This window comes from Podarcis erhardii, assembly GCF_964252035.2.
Source record: "Podarcis erhardii genome assembly, chromosome: 1".
Classification (NCBI taxonomy): domain Eukaryota; kingdom Metazoa; phylum Chordata; class Lepidosauria; order Squamata; family Lacertidae; genus Podarcis; species Podarcis erhardii.
The window spans coordinates 66,312,333-66,330,329 of record NC_138497.1 but is presented as its reverse complement, the minus strand read 5'-3'; the positions used below and the strand labels follow the sequence as shown (position 1 = coordinate 66,330,329).

Here is a 17,997-nt window from a genome sequence, read left to right as displayed (position 1 = left end):
TGAACGTGTATGTGAAATTAAGATTTTTTTTACCCCAACATGCATTACACTTGATCACACTGAATAGCATCCATAACAACTGTCTTTTGTAATCCCCTTTTGATCACATAGGTCAACAGTGTGTTTTGCTCACTTTAGAGCAGGGACACACACACATGCACACACGGGCCATGAGTCTGGTGCCGTGTTGCAGTGCCCTCCCCTTGCAGTATCTTCTCTTCCATCCTGTATTTTTGTAATGAAATGTGCACGGGAGAGCTCAGATTTGCCTAAGCTTGTTATCACTATGCACTGTCTTCACTATTGCCCGAAGGTTTTTGCTAGGCTTCCCTTATGCACAGTACCAGGAACTTGCTGATTCAAGTCTGCCCAGTGTTGGCAAGCTCCAGCTGAATGTTGTAAACAGTACAGTGGGATTACAGTCATTGGCACATTGTCTCTTCAACTTCCCTACCCTTTTAAAGAAGCAAAACACACACACACACACACACACACACACACACACACACACACACACATACACAGCCATCTTTGGTTAGGAAACTGATGCCCTCTAGTGAGATTTGACAGCAGTTGCATTTGGTTGCTTTTGTTGCATTCTAATGGTTTATTTGCAAGGCTCCTTCTTCTGCCTTTTTATCTAACTTGTGTTTTAATCTGCTCCTGTGATTACAGTGCAATGGACCATTCCGTCTTCCAGATTAAACTACAATAAGATTATTAAACCTGACTCGGCAAGCACCAAGCTTAGTGTATGATACCACAATTCACTTATCAATACATATTTATAATATTAATAAGGTTTAAACTGCCAGGTGAATACTTTTGGAAAATTCTATTCCACCTTTAGTTGCAGACATGGAACTGTTGCATGTCACATGTATGTTTAAATACCAGCACAGCTTGCTGGGAACTTCTGTTGTGTGTATAGCTTTTGCTTCTCTCTGTCTCTCTGAGAAGACAAAGAGAGAGGCGACGTGTTTCTTTGTCCTGATTTATGATTAATAAATCCGTAATTGTAGTATGCTTCCACAAGCCTCACGCCTATTCTGTGTGCACAGTTCGCTCGGCTGATATAGTGTGCCCTGGCTTTGAAGCCTGGGTCGCTGACTTACGTCGGAGCAGAGGCCGATGGGTCTTCGCAGTAGGGTGGCCGAAGGAGACGACCCAGCTGGGGTTAGCCAGCTGGCCTTGCGACCCCTCTGCATGCTGACAGATACTACAGTTTCTGGCACTACTTTGCATGCAGGAGAGCTGATATAGCACATTATTCTTAATGATGGTGATGATGATGATGACTTATATACTGCCCTTCATCATAAGATGTTAGTGCGGTTCACAAGATAAAAAATACAAGGTAAAAGCACAAATTAATAGTTAAAACAAAACAACAAAACAAAACAATACAACCCCCCCTCTCACAAACACATTTGAAAGGCTGTAGAATATTAATCAGCTCTGTATAGTTATAAATTAACTAGTTTTTACAAAGACAGCCTAAATCTCCAATGTCCTCTCATCTAAAGAAAACTGAACCTGGTAACGCAGCGCCTGGAAATTCCCTGTGCCAGTGGAAGCAGAAAGTACCAACAGATGGTTGTAGTCAGCTAAGTTCTCTGCAGAGTACACCCGTTGTAACTAATGGACCGAAATTAGTCATGCCCATTAATTGAAATTGATCTGCTCTTAGTATGACCAGCAGTGGATACAAACCAGAATCTATAATGCCACCTGGTTTGCTGTTTTGTGGGAAACTACATCAGTAAATCAATTTAAATTAATGTATATGTCAACAGATTTAGTAGGTGTTTTGTGGGATTACTAATGGCTGTATGCTGCTATTATTTCCAGATTGTCCATGCAAGATTCAGACTGTATTGCTGGACTCGACAGTAGAGTTGTGCTACGTTAGATCTGTTTATATGCTGTAAAGGACTTTGCACACCTAGGGCTCAGTTTTGGAGAAGGACAATTAGCAGTAGTTGATATAATATTTGATGCATCTGTGAGATTTGTGCTATGAATCCTCTTATTTGATTCATCAAATTTTATTTATTTATTCACTGCCCAACTAGACAGAGAACTATATGACTCACTGCATTTAGCAGCAGCACCAAACTTGTCTTTCCTGGTTGATGGCTTTTTGCAAACATAATTTCTATTACAGCTGTTCTGCAGATAGTTGCGTAATAATTTTCTGTTTGCATTTGTGTTGTTTATCTGGCCGTTCTCACTTACTAACTTTTTCTGATTTTGAGAATCTGATATCTACACACACACACACACACACACACACACACACTTGCAGTACAGAAGCCAAGCCACCAAAAATGCTGAATTGATACTAAGTGTGTGGAATAAGGTTTAATGTGATTTTTGGCAAGATCTGTACCTCTGTAGCTGAAAACAGGTGGTGACCTTACAGTTATCACTATCTTATGTGGGGGGTTTTTTATGATGCTGGAATTGGTTCCAAGTTCCTAGTTCCTTCTTCGACAAAGAGCTCAGTGAATATCCTAAATATTTTATTTGACCCTGCATCACAGAATATGAATTATCATGCATCTCCATCACAGGGAAACTCTGCCTTTTGAAAAAGGTTTTTGCAAAAAGTGTTTTTTGCACAAAGCACAGAAATGCTTTTTTTGCACAAAGCACATAAAACCTCAGTGCACAGTTATGAATAAGGGAACTGTAGCTGTTCACCCCAAAATAAGCATTGGACTACTCCAGTGACACATCCATTTGGTCCTGGTTCATGTACCATTGTAACTTATTGCCTTTTTGAACTATATATTTCATTTTTATACTTAAAGTGAGGTTATGGCAGGCAGCTCCAAATTCTGTGCTGTATTTAGTGATCAAACCTTTCTTTCCTGCCAGCTCTATAGCGTAGCACCTTTGCAAACAAATAGACATTGGAAACTACCTCCCGCACATACTTCCTGTGTTGGGGAATCCCTGCATCGGAAATGAGAATAAAGTGAAGGTGAAGATGTTTCAACTAGTTCAAAACTGACAAAATTTTGTACTGTAGAGACAGTACTAAGAGTGTGCTCCCAGCACACTATCCAAGCTGTTGAGGTCTCATTTCCTTTCCACCCATATAAAAGACATATGTAGCACCTCTGTCTAGGTTTCCCCTAACTAATATGTATGATTAAGATAAATGAGAAAATATTTTGACATGTATCCAAATGTGTTTGTACATAAAGTGCAAGTGCCTCCCCCCCTCTATCCTATGCCATTCCAGAGGCCCCCCTGACCCTCAAAAGCAGATTTTCAGAAGCACAGGAAGGTGGGGGCAGGCAGGTACAGAAAAGCCCTATGGCACATTTTAGGACATGGAAGTTAAAACAAAAATTCTTTTGAAAAATAAGGGCTTAAAAAAAGAAGAATGCAGCCATGCACATGTCTGTTCAGAAATTTACTTCCAAAGAGACTTACTGCTTTTCAGTTCAAAGTAGCTTACAGGTAAATTTGTATAGGACTGCTGCCTATACAGACTTCTCTTGATGCAGGATTAATTTAGAAAATTATTTCAACTAAAAACTCCCTGTATGTATAGATATAATGCTAATGAAGAATTATTTTAATTAATTTTGAAAGCCATAATAGGAAATTAAGTTGCCTCCCACATTCTTAATGAAGAAATAAAGCAACTAATTTCATTGCTGTTAGAGGAGCAATCTACTCCTTCACATATCAGAAAATTAATGTAACATATTCACTCAGCCAAACAACATTTCTGAATTTCCCCACCGGAACTCTGAACACTTTTATTCCGAGAATAAATTTATGAAAAAAACAGCAGTCAGCATAAAATTTTCTGGCTTCAGCTTCTTAAGAACTCCATACTGATTGATTCTGATCCCAATAAATCTTCATTCTGACATGGGCTCCTTGTATGTGCTATTCTTGCTGTAGCTATTCAAAATAAGAAAGGATGTAAAATCATACGTTCTTGCTTCTTACTACAATATGTGGAAATCATTGCTCCAGGATCCTGCACTGGTAACCTCAAGTCTAGATTACTGTAATGAAGGGGGACTGCCACTCAGTCCGGTTTGGAAGCTCCAGCTGGTACAAAATGCTGCAGCCAGATTGCTGATGGGAGCTTCTGGTTGAGAACATGTGACACCACTGAGCTGCACTGGCTGCCTATCTGATACTAAGCCAGGTTCAAGATTCTTGTTTCGATTTACAAAGCCCTGAACCACTTGGGTCCAGAGATTGCCTGAAGCCTTATATTCCAGCTTGATCACTGTGATTATCTGCAAGAGCATCTTTGGTCATTCCCTGAGCTGGTGAGGCTTGTTTGACAACAAGAAGAAATCAAGCCTATAGTGTCCTTGGCCTGTCCTGTGGAACATCCTGCCACTAGAGATTCAGCATTTGCCTTCTGTGCCAAAAAAAAAACTTTTCCGTTCCACAAAGCCTATGCAAACTATAAGAGTTAAACCCCCCCCCAACTATTTATGGTTGTTTTTAACTTCTTTATGCTTTTTTTTAAGGGAAGGGGTTTTTTCAATGTTTAATGCTTTATTATGTTTTTGTATATGTTGGAAACTTCCCAGAGTGGCTGTGGCAACCCAGTCATCATCATCATCATCATCATCATCATCATCATCATTATTATTAATGGAATAGGACATTTCTATTTTCATGGGAGAAATGTTGGAGGGTATAAGACAGGTGTAGGAGACAGCTAGTGCTCAGTAGGTGCAGGAACAACTACAGCTGGAATCAAATAGGCACATTTTGCATATTTATAAAAAGTGGAAAATGGAATAAAAGTCATATGAGAAAAATTAGTAGCGTCACTTAATAGGAGCAGTGCTTGTGGCTGCTGGTTTTCTCAGGGCCCAGGGTTGTTGGGTCATGAGGTTCATTGTGACACTTCCCTCTGCTGGCTCATCGGCCACCAAAGCTCTAGAAGGCCTGGGGATCTCCTATGCTTGGATCATTTTATGCTTGTGAGAGTAGCAGGAAGACATGTAAGCAGGATTTCTTTCAGCATCTAAATTCTTTGATGATAGAGAATTCATCTTGAGCATAGAGGCGTTAGAGAGTACTAACAGTGAGCCCCATTTCTCTTTCTTTTCTAGGCTTTCCAGACTCAGAAAAGTGTTTTCCTGATTGGGAAGAAAGAATAGAATTTCCCCTCTCCCAGAGACCTCCCCCTCACCCTCAGCATCCCCCTCTGGACCCCTCTTTGAGAGGACACAAAAGGTAAAACCCTTCAGCATATAGATGTTGATTTCAGAATAATATTAGTCCTTAAGGTCTCTGAACTGTCTGAGGCCTATTTTGAGGTTCAGAAAAATAAACATATCACATGTGGCTTTTTGTTTTTCCTATAGGCTCTGCATACCTCCTCCCTTCCTCATGTGGAGAAAGATGGCGGAAGAGCTCGTTCATTGGAGGAGCTCAAGAAAAGCCCAAGACAACATAAAGGTAATGTCTTATTTCCAAGAATATTTTCAGTGTATATAAGAAAGTCTCTCTCACTGCCAGCCTTCTCTTCTTTTCCTTTCAGAAGATCTAATCGTAGAAGACCTTGAAGAAGAGCAGCAAAAGACTGTGAGCAGTGGCTCTTACTCCTAGGTAAGTGCAGTTAGGATTTCACCCTTAATAAATCAGTTTTCAGCCAGTGGTCATTCATTCTACCCCAGACTTATTTACTCCCCCCCTCTGCGCTATTTTAGCCTTATGGTTATAAACTGGCCATTCATAAATATGGATTGTATGAATCTAAAAAAATGTATGAATGTACAAAAGGTCTGAGGTCAAATATACATCCCTAAGGTTACTAAGAAAGGTCTCTCTGTAACTGAGGCCTATTTTAAGGTTCAGAAAAATAAAAATATCCCATATGGCTCTTTGTGTTGCTGTAGGCTCTGCAGACCTCCTGCCATCCTGATCTGGAGGAAGATGGCAGGAGGAAGAAACGCCCAGGACAATATGAAGGTAATGCCTATTTCCAAGGATATGTTCAGGGTATATAAGAAAGTCCCTAAAACAGTTATAATTCCTAGCCTTCTCTTCTTTCTTTGGGGCGCAAGGGAGCACATTGGCCCAACTGCAGCATGCTCTGGGATACAGCACTCATGGTAAGGCAGCCTTCTGAGAAACAGCTTTTCGGTGAGCAGTGCATGATGTTGTGAACTTCACCTTACAGCGTGGACTGTCAAGGCAGTGGAAGGTATATGCCAGGCCATTACTGACCACTGTCTCTCTTTAGCCACACACAAGCAGTTCTTCCTCTGGGGACGAGGGAAGAAGCGCCGCCACCCCCAGGGGGGGCCAAGGGGTGGAGAGAGCCGAGCCCGAGTCCCTGTGCTTTTGTTTTTAACTTGTAATGTTGTTGTTTGGTTTTAGGTTTTTATATTGTAAACTACTGTGATATATCTTTATGACACAGTGGTACAGTGGTGCCTCGCAAGACGGAATTAATTCGTTCCGCAAGTCTCTTCGTCTTGCGAGTTTTTCGTCTTGCGATGCACGGTTTTCCATAGGAATGCATTGAAAATCAATTAATGCGTTCCTATGGAAACCGCCTTCCCCCGACCTCTTCTGGCGGGCGGCATTTTAAAATCGCCCGGGACAGCGGAGGACTTCTCCGCTGTCCGGGCGATTTAAAAGCCCCTGGGAAGGCAAGCAGGGGGGACAAAGACTTTTGCCCCCCGCCTGCCTTCAGAAGAGGTCCAGGACAGGCTTCGCGGACCTCTCCGCAAGCAGCGGGAGCGCTCCTTGCGGAGAGTTGCCAGCGCGCCCAGGCTTCGCGGCCCCGCCGCCCGGCTTCGAGACATCGTTCCGATGCCAGGCGGCGGGGGGAGGCTTTCTCGCCCCGCCGCCCGGCATCGGGACGATGCCCCGAAGCCGGGCGGCGGGGGGAGGCGTTCCTGCCCCGAAGCCGGGCGGCGGGGGGAGGCGTTCCCGCCCCGAAGCCGGGCGGCGGGGGGAGGCGTTCCCGCCCCGAAGCTGGGCGGCGGGGGGAGACTTTCCCGCCCCGCCGCTCGGCTTCGGGACATCGTTCCGATGCCGGGCGGCGGGGGGAGACTTTCCCGCCCCGCTGCTCGGCTTCGGGACATCGTTCCGATGCCGGGCGGCGGGGGGAGACTTTCCCGCCCCGCCGCTCGGCTTCGGGACATCGTTCCGATGCCGGGCGGCGGGGGGAGGCGTTCCCGCCTCGCCGCCCGGCATCGGGCCATCCTTCCGAAGCCCGGCGGCGGGAGGAGGTGTCCCCGCCCCGCCGCCAGGCTTCGGAGGAGGTCCGAGGACAGCGGGGAAGACGAGCTGCGCTTCCCCACTGTCCCGGAGATTTCCCTATGGGCTGTCATCTTGCGAAGCAAGCCCATAGGGAAATTCGTCTTGCGAAGCGCCTCCAAAACGGAAAACCCTTTCGTCTAGCGGGTTTTCCGTCTTGCGAGGCGTTCGTCTTGCGGGGCACCACTGTATTAAAAGGGGGGGGGGAAGCAAAGGAAAAAATATATATCATGAACCTTAAAGGACAACATTGAGGTATTTGCCTTGGAGTATGTTGTTCTGCCCTAATTTGGGGTATGTGTGTCAAGATTGCCTGACCTCCAAGCCCGGGAGGTGAGGACTCTTGCTTAGCCTAAGTCAGTAGAAAAATGTAGCCAGAGCCTTTCAACTGGACTCTGTAAAAGTAGTACATTGGTACATACGCTTCAGGTTACATACACTTCAGGTTAAAGACTCCGCTAACCCAGAAATATTACCTCGGGTTAAGAACTTTGCTTCAGGATGAGAACAGAAATCGTGTAGCGGCGGCACAGCGGCAGCAGGAGGCCCCATTAGCTAAAGTGGTGCTTCAGGTTAAGAACAGTCTCAGGTGAAGAACAGGCCTCCAGAACGAATTAAGTTCTTAACCCGAGGTACCACTGTATGCTGACACCACTCTTGTTGTCTTCCAGTCTAGGTCAGGAGACACTGCCGATTCAGACAGGCAAGAGCTAAAAGTCCTCTCTGCCCTCTGAGCCACAGACAAATTACACTGTACAGTAGCCATTAACCAAGAAGTCCCAAACACCAGAAGTGGGGACCCAAGCATCTAGATCAAGGGAAGTAATAGTGCCACTGTATTCTGCTCTGGTCAGACCTCACCTGGAGTACTGTGTCCAGTTCTGGGCACCACAGTTCAAGAACAGGGGCGCCGACTTATAAAAAATATTGGGGGGGCCCATACCGGGGTCCTGCCCCGGGAAGTTTTCTAAATTTTAGATGAAAATTAGTGAGTTTTAAAGTTTTTTAAAAGTATTTTAGAGTCATATGATCAACATTAGAACCCCGAAAACTCGACTCTCTATAACTCCACACTCCGGGAAACTCGACAAGCCTGAAACACTTTTTGGCTTTGAAAAAAGAAACAAAACATAAACACGCACGGTATTTTCGTAAAAAGCTAATTTAATTTACAGTAACAATTATGCTTATAGACTATTACAGAGCAGTGAATATATAGCCCTGAAAAGACTGAAATGATATTTAAATAAATCCTAAACTATCATTAAAAGAATAAAACATAAAATATTGCTGTCGCACAGTAATAGCACTTTGATTAATAAGTGAAATAGCTAATTTAAGCTTACTTTGAATAAGGCTGAGGGTTCATTAAATAAAAATAATATCTCAAAGTTAATGCTTTAATACAGTTAATAAAGTTAATACAGTATGCCTAATACTGTATGTAAATACTGTAATACTGTATGTAAATAACGGGCTTTAATTGGGTCTTACACCCTAAAAATATTTAAGTATTTGAAAATAACTAATACAGTACTATAGTAATATAGAAATACAGTACTAAACTAGTACTAATCTTTCAAAACTGAAAATTTAACATTCTGTATGTATTTAATTCTCTATTTTATAAAGATTTTTAATATCTGACAGTGAGTTTGGAGTAGCCCAATGCAAAAATCCTGAGGATCCATGTGGATCCATGCTTTGTAACCACGTTTTTGCACCACTGTGACCCTAGGCAACAGTGGGTGCGTGATTTTTTTGGTGCAAGATGTAGCCATGGACATGCTATGTGATCTGATGGTGAATTTGGGGTGACCCAATGCAAAAATCCTGAGGATCCATGTGGATCCGTGCTTTGTCACCACGTTTTAAATGGGGAGGGAAGGAAAAACACAGAAGGGACAAGAAGCACAAGAGGAGTGTGCGGAGAAGCAGCTAGCTAAGAATGCAGGGGAGGAGTTTAACGGGGTGGGGGGGAGGAAAGGAAGGCAAAAGTCACCCCCCCCAAGCCAGCCCTCTATCACCTGCATGTTTTTCGGCTGCCTGTGAGTCCCTAGAGCACGGAGAGGAGGAGGTGGTGGGCTGGAGCCTGCACGCAGTGTGACTAGGAAAGAATTAGAAGGAAGGACTCGATCCTTTCCTTAACCCTCTGCTTGCCAGGAGGGCAGGGGATTCCCTGCTCTTTGTTGAGTTTGAGCAAACGCAGCAACAGAAGCGGGTGGGCAGTAAGACCCTGAGGCAGAATGCAGGAAAGCAGCAGCTTCCGCCTTCCCTCCGCCCGCCCGCCCGATCTTATTTTTGCCTGATTTTTGCCTATTTTTGCCCCTGCACTCCGGCGAGTCAGCTCCAGGGACCACACATTCGCTCAATAACACGCACAGACATTTCCCCTTACTTTTTAGGAGAAAAAATCTGTGTGTTATAGAGCGAAATTTACGGTAATAATTTTCTTAAATTATTGGGGGGGGGCCGAGCCCCCCCAAACGAATTTTTGAGGGGGCTCGGGCCCCCTCAGGCCCCATGGAGTCGGCGCCTATGTTCAAGAAGGACACTGACAAACTGGAACGTGTCCAGAGGAGGGCAACCAAAATGGTCAAAGGCCTGGAAACGAAGCCTTATGAGGAACGGCTAAGGGAGCTGGGCATGTTTAGCCTGGAGAAGAGGAGGTTAAGGGGTGATATGATAGCCATGTTCAAATATATAAAAGGATGTCACATAGAGGAGGGAGAAAGGTTGTTTTCTGCTGCTCCAGAGAAGCGGACACGGAGCAATGGATCCAAACTACAAGAAAGAAGATTCCACCTAAACATTAGGAAGAACTTCCTGACAGTAAGAGCTGTTTGACAGTGGAATTTGCTGCCAAGGTGTGTGGTGGAGTCTCCTTCTTTGGAGGTCTTTAAGCAGAGGCTTGACAACCATATGTCAGGGGTGCTCTGACGGTGTTTCCTGCTTGGCAGGGGGTTGGACTCGATGGCCCTTGTGGTCTCTTCCAACTCTATAATTCTATTCTATGATTCTAAGCTTTCTAGAATAAAACAGACACAAAATGAATGAGGCAGTGAATATTGACAGTGAATAATAAAATAAAAACCCATGAAAAGTACAAAAAAAATACTGTTGGAAAACTGAAATGGTAAAAAAAAAAAATACAAGTCAGAATAAAACAGCAAAACTTAGTCTAATATAAACCTACAAGGTACATGAACCTACAGCATAGGAACACCTGTGCTCAAGAATCAGGAAAAGGTGTGAAGCACAGAAAAATGGCGTAAGTCAAAATTATATAAAACTGGCCTAACAACCAAACCCGGACTTCCTAGCCAATCAGAAGCTCAGCTAGATAGAACCTTCCAGGATTTGGGAGTACACATTCTCACAGGTTCATAGTTGCTATTAATTAAGCAGGCGGCCATACTGACCTTGAGCTACTAGCCACAGGGAGATAGCACAGGTGCGCTCAGCCCATGATCTCATCCTCATTAGTGAGAGCCGAATTTCTTAACAGAAATCTATTCCTCTGATGCTCATGGCTGGAATAAATCAAACTTTAGTTGTGATGTGGCCTAAGCAAAAGACAGGCTTTTCTTCATGGGGCAGGGGGATATTTTTTTTTTAACCTTCTAACTATTACATTCATGTGTTTATAATAATACACCCAGAGCCTGGAGTAATTCTAAACAGTTAAAATTATATTCCTTACATCCGTACAGAACTCAGACTATGTGGACCCTTCTGATAATTGAATTATAGGACGGAATATAAATTCTAATAATAATGATGATGATGATGATGATGCAGTATGTTTCATATAGCTTCTATGAAACACAATGGGTTTCACTTTAAATCCCTCTGGAGACTGCAAACTTTACCCACACATGCAGGCAAAAAGTGATTCAGCCTGATGCCATTATCAGGCAAAGGAGTACAGCTGAGCTGACCAGGAGCTTGTAATTCCAATTTTGGCCTCCAGAAGGTGAAATAGATTCAGGAGACATTTACCCACATTTAGCTAGCTTGGGGTAGGGTCAGGCCTGAGACTGCCCCACCTTGCTGAAGGCTTGAGACCAGCAACTCAAGAGTTTTAGTTCTCTCCTCAGTGTACATTGTGAGGAGAATGCAGGAAGTGTCTTAAGAGTATGTACAATATTTGCTTCTTTATCCTGCTGCTTTCTGCTTTGACTTAAGCGTGGCTTCTCTTTCCTTGGTGTTGGGGTAGGTTACGGAATTCTACTTTTAGTATACTCTGTTTAATCTAGGCGCTTTGTTGGGAGAAGGGGGGGAGGGGTGTCGTGCCTCTGTTAGCGGTCTTCTTTCCCTCACAGCCATCTTGACAAATAGCACTTCGCCTCAGCAAAACCCCATTGGCACCGAGCAACTCCCCCTTCTTCCTCCGCTTAACAGAGATGTAAGGCAGAGCTTCCAATGTCAGAATTTTCCTTATCCCTCCGTCTAACTTTGCCAACCTGGCGCCCTCCATCTGCTTTGGACTACAGTACAACTACTATCAGCCCCGACCAGCATGCTGCTCTCATTTTTCTCTCGTCCTACCACCGCTGTCTCTGGGAAGTGATTGTTTCAGACTTTTAAGTATAAGTCTGACAGTTTTACTAGCCTCAGAGGAAACCCTTGTGGCAATATGCAAACTTACTATTTGAGGGAAATCTTTAGTAGCTTGCTCTGAGTAGCTCTTTAAAACGAGGCAAAACACATCCATAATACAATACTGTTTGTCCCTCAGGGCTTTAGGGCCTACACCTTTCTAGTTTTTAGTCCTTTAGTGGGAAGATTACATTTTGTGAATTTTCTTATTCCCCGCCCCCCATGGCATTCCATGCTGTTTAATTTAGGTCATAACCATTTCTGAGTTCTGTTAATAAATGTAAAACAGAAGAGTTGTGCAGTTCATAACAATGGCCACTGGATGACAGCATAATATTTAAGACAAGCCAGTGCTATACAGTATTCTCCTGTAGAGAACTGTAATGTGATCACATTTTGTCAAAAATGCCTCCTATTGCTGAGGAAGAGAATATAAGTAAGAGAAAGCAAGAATTGCTTCTCCAAACTTGTTTTTAATATCTTCCTTGATTCCCAGGAGAGGACTCCTGGGAAAATGCTCTCTGAATGATATTAGCAAGAAATCTGCATTCTAGTAATCTCTAGAAGTTTGTAAAACTAGAAATCATCTTCCTAGAATTATGCAGTTGCTTTGCTAGTGACCTCATATAATGGAGGAAGCTGATATTGTAAAATGGGTTGAAGAACAGAAATGGTATTCTATGTATGTCCAAGATATTTCAAATACATAAAAAGTGTAATTGTAACAAACCCATGTTTGAAAACATGTGCATAATCTGATACAATTGTTAGAGAACCAGGTTTGGCTGACTAGATTGGAAGCCTGGTTTTCTCTGTGTAATGTATAAAATAACCCTTATAACTGATAACCAATTAAGAAAAAGTATTTGCTTTTATTTTATTTCACAATATTTATATGCCACTTACTAGTACAAAAGACCTCTAAAAGGTTTACAAGACAATATGAAATGTTAATTTTAAATAGCAATAAAGTATTAAAATCAATTTTCATAAACATTTTAAGAGATAAAATCATTAGTGTTAAACTGTAAAAAAAAAAGGCAAACAGAAAAGAAAAAAGTTAGGTAGAAATATAATGGACATAATCCAATGGTGAAAAATGCTAGTTGAAATCTGCTACTGAGAACTGAGCCAACAGCAGCAGGTGATTCAGGAGAATCTGGCAACTGCCATTGTAAATGATGTTATCTGGTGCCTTGTATTTTCAGTAGAAGAGGAATTGATGATCTGTGACACAGGTTTGTTTATTTTAATTTTAAAAACTGATTAACATGTTCTCCTAAAAAAGCACTTGAGCAGAGTGCAGAGACATGTGACTCTTTGGCTAAAAGCCAGGAAAGCAGCAGCAATGGATAGCTTCAAGCTCCTCTTTAAGACTCATGAAGGATGGCACATATTGTAAACAAAAATGCCATAAATATGGCTCTCCTAAAGCCGAATCCAAGGAAGGATCCCATGGCAAACCGCATAGATAGATAGAGGGAGATTTCCCCTCCCTCTCCTTGGAAACTTGACAAATATACTTCTTTTCTGTGGAAGGAATAGGCAACATAGCTCTGCCTAGTGCTTGCTGTTTTATTACAAATCAAGCCTGAGCTTAAGGGACTGTATCTGTAAAAAAATAAAATGAAATAGCAGTTTATTGTGGTAAAAGACACCCACATAAATTCAAAATTAAAGCTTTAGTGTCCATAATACAAAGAAAATACAAACACATTTCTTAAAAATTTAACAGAAATTGGAGCTATTCAAAGAGAAGTTGATTATAATATAATCTGAACAGAACAATTTCCCAATTACTCTTTTAGATGCATTGCACTGCAGCATCTTTCTGGAACCGTTGTGATTCAGAGAGTTAACAACCAAAGTCGACAGGAAAAGTTGTGATTGGTTCCTGAGTTTGGCCAATCCCTAAATTGCAATCCAGTATTTGCCTAGAAATCAACATTAAATGTCATTAATGTAAATTGGTTCACATTCTTCCATCTTGAACATTTTCCTTGTTGCCCCTTCTAGTCTTGGCTGGACGGAAGTTCCGTGCTTTTCAGTCTGAAAGCACAGATCGTTGTTCAGTGATCAGAAGGGAGGGAAAGGGTGTGTGTCTGATGTCCATTTCCTCCTTTATATGCCAATTAGGAGCTTAAGCCACTTGCAGTAAAATTCTATACATGTCTGTTGAGAAGTAAGAACCATTACTTTAATGGGGGTTACTCCCAGATAAGTGAATATAGGGTTGCAACCTTAATTTGTTAGAAAAAGAACGTGGTGCAGGAGGGCTGGATGCCCTCAGCCTGCATAGTATCCTATGCTTAGGGGGGAATTAATTAATGGAACCTGGTTTCTGTTTGTGGATTTCATTGGATTAGGATTCTAAATTTAAACGTTTTTTTCACTATTCTACCATAAAGTATGAAATATCAAACTCTTTCTTTCTCACAGTGTCAGTGCAAAAGTGCTGAATTTTGTTCTCAAATTCCAGGTAAGTACTTGCTACATTTCAATATAATAATAATAATAATAATAATAATAATAATAATAATAATAATTTATTATTTATACCCCGCCCATCTGGCTGGGCCTCTCCAGCCACTCTGGGCGGCTTCCATAGAAACCAAAAATACAGTAAAATATCACACGTTAAAAACTTCCCTGAACAGGGCTGCCTTAAGATGTCTTCTGAATGTCAGGTAGTTTATCGCTTTGACATCTGCTGGAAGGGCGTTCCACAGGGCGGGCGCCACTACCGAGAAGGCCCTCTGCCTGGTTCCCTGTAGCTTTGCTTCTCGCAATGAGGGAACCGCCAGAAGGCCCTCGGCGCTGGACCTCAGTGTCCGGGCAGAACGATGGGGCTGGAGACACTCCTTCAGGTATACTGGACCGAGGCTGTTTAGGGCTTTAAAGGTCAGCACCAACACTTTGAATTGTGCTCGGAAACATACTGGGTTATAGTCTGAAATTTCTGTTGGCTGTTTATAATCTGGGTAACCTGGAGGCCAAACTAGCATAGAAAACATGTAAAAAGGATGAATGTGGATATAACACTTTCATTTGTTTAATGTAAGCAATTAGGACTGCAATGCATGGGCGTAATCAGGATTTTTGTTGGGAGGGGGTGTCAGGGCTTTTGTGTGAGGGAGGGCTTTGTTGGGGGGGGGCAGAACCTCAGTTTGCTTATTCTTTGCTTTTTATTGATTTTTATTTATTGGAGGGGGGCAGCTGCCCCCCCTGCCCCCCTGGCCATGCCCATGCTGTGATGTGAAATTACACTATTCCCTCTTGGAATGTGAGTTGTGGTAAATTGTTAGGCAGTCAGCAATGTTAATTACTTTTAAACTAACTAGGGTTTCCGCTTAATCCAGTATCTGAAATTATGGTTGGAAACTGGTTTCAGATCTTGAGTTCAATAGGCGCTTTGATTAGCTCTAATCATGGGTAATGTTGTTGCAGTTATTGCAGCTAATGGTAGTTAAATCTGGCAGAAGGAATTTCTGCTTCAGAAGGGCTTGCTCCACATTGCTTAAGCATAGTTTCATCTGCACCACTCAGACTATCCATCTATATTCAAATATACAAAATACAGAATACTAAAGCAAAGTAGATTAATAACTAGATTAGTAATATGAAATTTCAAATAAATTTACAGTATTTGACTGCCTATTACTGTCTGGAATCCACGGAATAGCTTCCTATGATTGAAATCCATATATCCCATATCTAGTACAGCTGAACAAATTTCAGATATTTGCTTTTGTTAATATGGTTAATTTGGTGATAATTGTTTCACTAATTGTTTGTAAGGAAAGTGACTATATTACACAGTATAATTCTTGGGTATGCTTATAATGTGCAATGTGTTTTTGATGCCATATTCTAAGAGCTGAACCTCCTCGCTGTTTTTCCATGAACACTTTTGCAAGGGCCAAAAAACCTCCCTTTTTGATTTGCATGCCTTGTGAAAATGTTAATATTGATGTAAATTGCCCTTGTGTGTCCTCAGTGGTGTCATTATGCAGTTTTATCTAATTAGTTTTGTTTCATTGTGACATCACCATGGTCAGGATCATCACATCACTCTAATCCAGGAAAGAGGAAGCAGGCTAGGAAAAAAATATACCGGTACCAAAGAAGTAGCAACCCAGTGAAACAGTACTGGTGACTGAACAGTTTGAAAAAAGCTAAATATGGGTGATATCTAAAGTATTTTAGAAGAGAAATGTATACCCCACAAAATTACTACTTTTAATCCAAAACCTGAAAGTAGATCTCATACAGTACAGCCATTATTGTTTGTGACCGTTTCCCAGTATACAGTACCTCAGTTCATTTCAGTATTGCCAAAGTATGACTAAATGCAGTCCCTTCTTGAACATAGTCCTCTTTACAAAAAAAGGGAAGCTTTAAAAATATACATTTGACCTTGATGTGGGTTAAAAACTTCTACATTACCTTAAAACACTTTTTTTACAGCTACATGATGGGATTGGTGTCCAAAAATGTTGCTAATCCAATACATAATCTCCTTTATTATCTCATCACAGCATTTTATGTTGCTGGTTTTTCATGTAGCTGGACAAATTCATGGGGACAAGGCTATCAATGACCACTAGTCATGATGACTGCATATTACCTCAGCTGTCAGAGTTAGTATGCTTCAGAATACCAGTTCCTGGGAATTGCAGGTGGCCTGTTGTCTAGCTTGCAAGCTTCCAATAGACATCTGTTTTTGGCCACTATGAGAACACGATGCTGGACTAGATTGGACATTGGCTTGATCCAGCTTGTTTGTGTTGCATTCCTATGTCCCTATGATTCTGTCAGTGGTATCTGACGTATCCAAGTAGTTAATTCTTGGATTGGCATTGTACTGGCTCCAGATGATCGTAAGGCATGATTGTCTTGCATTCAGAGAAAGGGGAAAGGAGTCTGTAAATGTTGGGCCATCCCTGAAGTACAGAACCACAAATATTTCATAGAAGATTCTCTCTAAAAAAAATTATTTCAAAATTTTGAAGTTTCAAATAGTTTGATTTCTAATGCCAGCATGACTGTGCCACCAGGACTATGATATTGATACTGTTCACCTGTTGATCTCAAGATATGAGATCTATTTCTATTATTCTCCTGAACTGCCACCTCCGCCATATCTGCTCCAGAGGGTTTGGGTACCCTTTGGAATGGGTGGCATAAGGGACTGCAAAACCAGAGGAAATAAATGAAAATACCCTATTCCTCCACTGGATCAGTCAGCAACCCTGTGATTGGCTGTGTTGTTTTCAGTTAACGTTTTCACCATCAGGCACACATCAATGCAAGTATAGCTTGAGTTATTTGGCAGCCCTCTTATTTGACTAGAACAGAGCTATCCTAAAATTAGCAATGGCATTATGTGGGTAGCATTTGAAAATATTTTAGGATGAATGGCATTAATTTTCAATATATTCTTTAGTATTTAATAAAGATCTCTTAGATAAAATGAAATTGCAGCATGAGACATACAGGCAGCAACCATTTTAGGCGTGTCTGATATGTGTATGACTGCACACATGTGCATCACGCTGAACCTGGAAGTGACCTGAAAATGGCACAAGAACATTACAAAAAGGGTTGGAACGGGGTGTCTGCAGGCTTTTTCAATGGTGTTTCAAATATACATGATTTCATTAAAACGTGTGGTGCCTTGGAGCGTAACCCCCACATAAACTGGGTTTGCTTCACTTATGTGCATGGGTATAACTACCGGTACCTACATTTTATCTTCCCAATAGTTTCTTGTGTCTGTACTGATCCTGAAATTATGTTTAAGCAATCTGGACTAGCAGACTTGAAGTGAGAAAGAATACTAAATGAATAGGGTTTGATTTCCTTTTCAAAAATAGTTTCTAGTATATACTAGCAATATATAAATATGCTCTGGCATTTTAAATGAGGAAGAACTAGGTACTGGTGCATCTGTTCTAGATAGAGAATGCAGAAGTGTGTTTTGTCACACAGCATAATAATGAAATAATATTTGTATGTCTGGGCCAAATTATGCTCAGAATGCAGGATGTGAGCTTTTGAATTGCAACTCTCCAGGCTTGTTGTTCAGCGAAAAGTTATGAACAGAAAAGCAGATGTTTTTGTTAC

At 41.8% G+C, this 17,997-nt stretch overlaps 1 protein-coding gene across 14 annotated transcripts in view; it reads left to right on the top strand.

The window, feature by feature from the left end:
• The first annotated feature begins 4,518 nt into the window (after positions 1 to 4,518).
• The window catches only part of CCDC73 (coiled-coil domain containing 73), a 61,910-nt gene continuing 48,431 nt past the window's right edge, over positions 4,519 to 17,997 (top strand). For 3 of the 14 annotated variants that reach the window (XM_081834334.1, XM_081834336.1, XM_081834323.1), the window contains exons 1-3: positions 4,519 to 4,997; positions 5,109 to 5,232; positions 14,311 to 14,350. In XM_081834334.1, the coding sequence (XP_081690460.1) occupies positions 4,955 to 4,997; positions 5,109 to 5,232; positions 14,311 to 14,350 (207 nt within the window). In that variant the 5' untranslated portion in view covers positions 4,519 to 4,954. Of the gene's footprint in view, positions 4,998 to 5,108; positions 5,233 to 5,897; positions 5,971 to 7,533; positions 7,564 to 10,490; positions 10,724 to 11,419; positions 11,485 to 11,794; positions 12,554 to 13,079; positions 13,110 to 14,310; positions 14,351 to 17,997 lie in introns of those variants that run through there. The other 11 variants (XM_081834338.1, XM_081834337.1, XM_081834335.1 and 8 more) reach the window with 9 other exon arrangements.